The 3,015-nt window shown below is 46.8% G+C and overlaps 1 protein-coding gene across 1 annotated transcript; it reads right to left on the bottom strand.

The window, feature by feature from the left end:
- Nucleotides 1-2,655: 2,655 nt before the first annotated feature.
- Nucleotides 2,656-3,015, bottom strand: LOC113910207 (60S ribosomal protein L31-like). Its single transcript, XM_035728228.1, has one exon. The coding sequence runs from the start codon at nt 3,013-3,015 to the stop codon at nt 2,656-2,658; it is 360 nt and encodes a 119-aa protein (XP_035584121.1).

Here is a 3,015-nt window from a genome sequence, read left to right as displayed (position 1 = left end):
TTGAAAAAAGAAAGAAGATTAAAAAAAAAGAAAAAAAAAAGGGAGAGAATGTGATCAGGCAGGAGACTAGAACAAAGCCGTACACTAGTGATTTAGGGTATATTTTGATCCATTAGAAGAAACTGTATCTCAAAATTTTAAAGAGAGAACAACTTATATATATATATATATATATATATATATATATATATATATATATGCCAAAAATAAGGGTAACTACTATGAAGGGATAAAGTATGACTCTAAAAATGAAAAATAAAAAATATTTTTTTTAGGGCGCCTGGGTGGCTCAGTTGGTTAAGTGACTGCCTTCGGCTCAGGTCATGATCCTGGAGTCCCGGGATCGAGTCCCGCATCGGGCTCCCTGCTCAGCGGGGAGTCTGCTTCTCCCTCTTACCCTCTTCCCTTTCATGCTCTCTATCTCTCATTCTCTCTCAAATAAATAAATAAAATCTTAAAAAAAAAAAGAAATACTATATTTGGCAACTAGAGTTTGGTCCCTCACTACCAAAAAAAATATATATATATTTTTTTAAAAAGGGATTGATAAGATGTTGGTTGAAAAAGAGAGAAAGAAAAATTCAAAAAAAAACCAGCTAAAAAAATATTAACTTTGAAAAACTAATGAATCATGGTAAAAAAGCCATGAATTCTATGTGCAGTATTCCGCTAGTGCTGGAGTTCTCCCGTTCTCCTTGATCGGTAAACTTGGTCTTGGCTTGCTGGCTGTTCGTGGTGATCTTCTGGGGGAGGGGCCTGTTGCAGTGGTTCCCAAATGTCTTTGCCTGAGGCGGAATTGCCCCGCCCTTGTCGGTCCGGGCTAAGCAAGCTGCTGAAAGTTTGCTCTCAGGAGCTTTTGTTCCCTGCAAGCTCTCGGTACAGCTTTGGAGGACCAGGGTGAAAATGGTGGCCTCCCAATCTCCACCCGGAGGAGCTGAGAACTCGGGGCCCCGCTCCTCAGTGCACCCCCAGAGAAAAGCTGTCAGTCACTCCCATGGTCCCCAGTCTCTGGCCGCACTCCATGCTCACCCGGCCTGTGACCGAGTGTTTCTATCTCTGGCACCCGACCCCATGTGCAGTCTCCAAACCCAGCAGATCCCTGCGGTGCGTTCCCGCGCCGCTCCTCCCGGGGGAGGAAGGGGAGTCTCCCCGGATCTGCCACTTGTTGGGTCCCTGTTGGAGGAGCAGTGGCCCGACTGGGCCGCGGATCACAGTTTATGGCAACCCTGAGCTGAGAGCCCGCGCCTCGGCTCCGTCTCTGCAGCCGGCTTCCCTGCTCTGATACCTGGGAGCTCTGCCGCACTCAGGTACCCCTGGTCTTTCTGTGAGCCCGAGGGTCCTGAGACCACACTGTCCCACAAGGGTTCCACCCTCAGCTTAGCCACTGGAGCGACGTCCCTCAGCGGAGCCGACTTCTAAAAGTTCCGATTTTGTGCTCCGGGGCTCTATCACTTGCCAGAAGCGGCCGAGGGAGGCCCCCTCCCCCGCCGTCTATCCTTCTGATTATCGCCTCACCTCGGATTCACTTCTCCACATGTCCTACCTTCCAGTAAGTGGTCGCTTTTCTGTTCAGAGAGTTGTTGCTATTCTTCTCTTTGATCTCCTGTTGAGTTCATAGGTGTTAAAAATGGTTTGATCCCTATTCAGCTGAATTCCTAAAACCAGACAAAATCCAGGTCTCCTACTCCTCCGCCATCTTGCCAGTTATTCAAATCCACTGTTTTTGTTTTTCTTCCAATCTTTTAGAGGCTTTTGACTAACCTGTGTGTGTTTATGTGTTTGCAAATACACATATTTGCATCTGGGGACAAAATATTCACCTGAAAAGAGGCGTGTCTCCTTAGGAATGGCTATTGATCCATACCCAGTGCTGAGAAACTTTTAGCATTATTGAAAGTCCTGTTGAGTCTCTGGAAGGAACAGATAGTAATGGTTGCTTCCAAGAAAGGGCACTGGGAAGGAGACTTCTTTCTAGAATACCCATATTTATTTATTTATTTATTTATTTATTTATTTATTTATTTATTTATTTGACAGAGAGAGAGAGAGAGCGAGAGAGGGAACACAAGCAGGGGGAGTGGGAGAGGGAGAAGCAAGCTTCCTGCGGAGCAGGGAGCCCGATGCGGGGCTCAATCCCAGGACCCTGGGATCATGACCTGAGCTGAAGGCAGACGCCCAACGACTGAGCCACCCAGGTGCCCCTAGAATACCCATTTATACGTGGGTAACTGCACATATAAGCTTTTCCAAAAATTAAAAACAAAAACTCTTGTCAGTAACAACAATCCCAAATAATCAGTTGCCCCCAGTACGAAGGCTTGTTAAGTGTGCTACATAGAGAACTTCTATTTTATGTAACCAAAACCAAGAGTCGGACGCTTCACCGACTGCCTCACCCAGGCACCTTTAGCACTGTGGGGACTTCTAAGCAGAGCATCAGATGTTGTCTGCATCCTGCACCCATCAGTGCTGGCATGTTTCCCTGCACTTCCTGAGATGGCTGTTGGCTTAGTAGAGTCCTGGCTGCCCTCGTTCCTAAGAAGCAGGATGTGTGGTGAGGGCTGCCCTGGACCATGTCTTTTGTAAACATTCCCTGTCTTCAAGTTTGATAGTTTCCTCTTTATTTGACAATCAGCGGTTAGTTCTCATCCACATTTACTGTCTGTAGGTTTTGAAAGTGGTGACAGATACATAGGTAACCAACGTATAGAACTTGTTTGGTGAATCTTCATCCTTGTTCCATTTTGTGGACAACTGCACATACCGGATACGGTATGGAACATTCCTTATTCCTTTGGCCCAGACAACTTTGTTGAGCCTGGTGTCAATGCGCCCATCTGGAGTTCTCGTCTCCTTCATGGCAGATTTCCAGATCTCTTGGAGTGCCCGAGGGGCACACCTCTTGAAACCCACTCCATGGATGCCCTTGTGAACGTTGATGGTGTGTTCTGTGGTCGCTACCTCATTGATGGCAGAACGGCGCTTCTTCTTGCCACTCTTCTTTGTGGGAGCCAT

Source organism: Zalophus californianus, chromosome 6 (genome assembly GCF_009762305.2).
Source record: "Zalophus californianus isolate mZalCal1 chromosome 6, mZalCal1.pri.v2, whole genome shotgun sequence".
Classification (NCBI taxonomy): domain Eukaryota; kingdom Metazoa; phylum Chordata; class Mammalia; order Carnivora; family Otariidae; genus Zalophus; species Zalophus californianus.
This window is presented reverse-complemented; position numbering and strand designations above follow the sequence as displayed.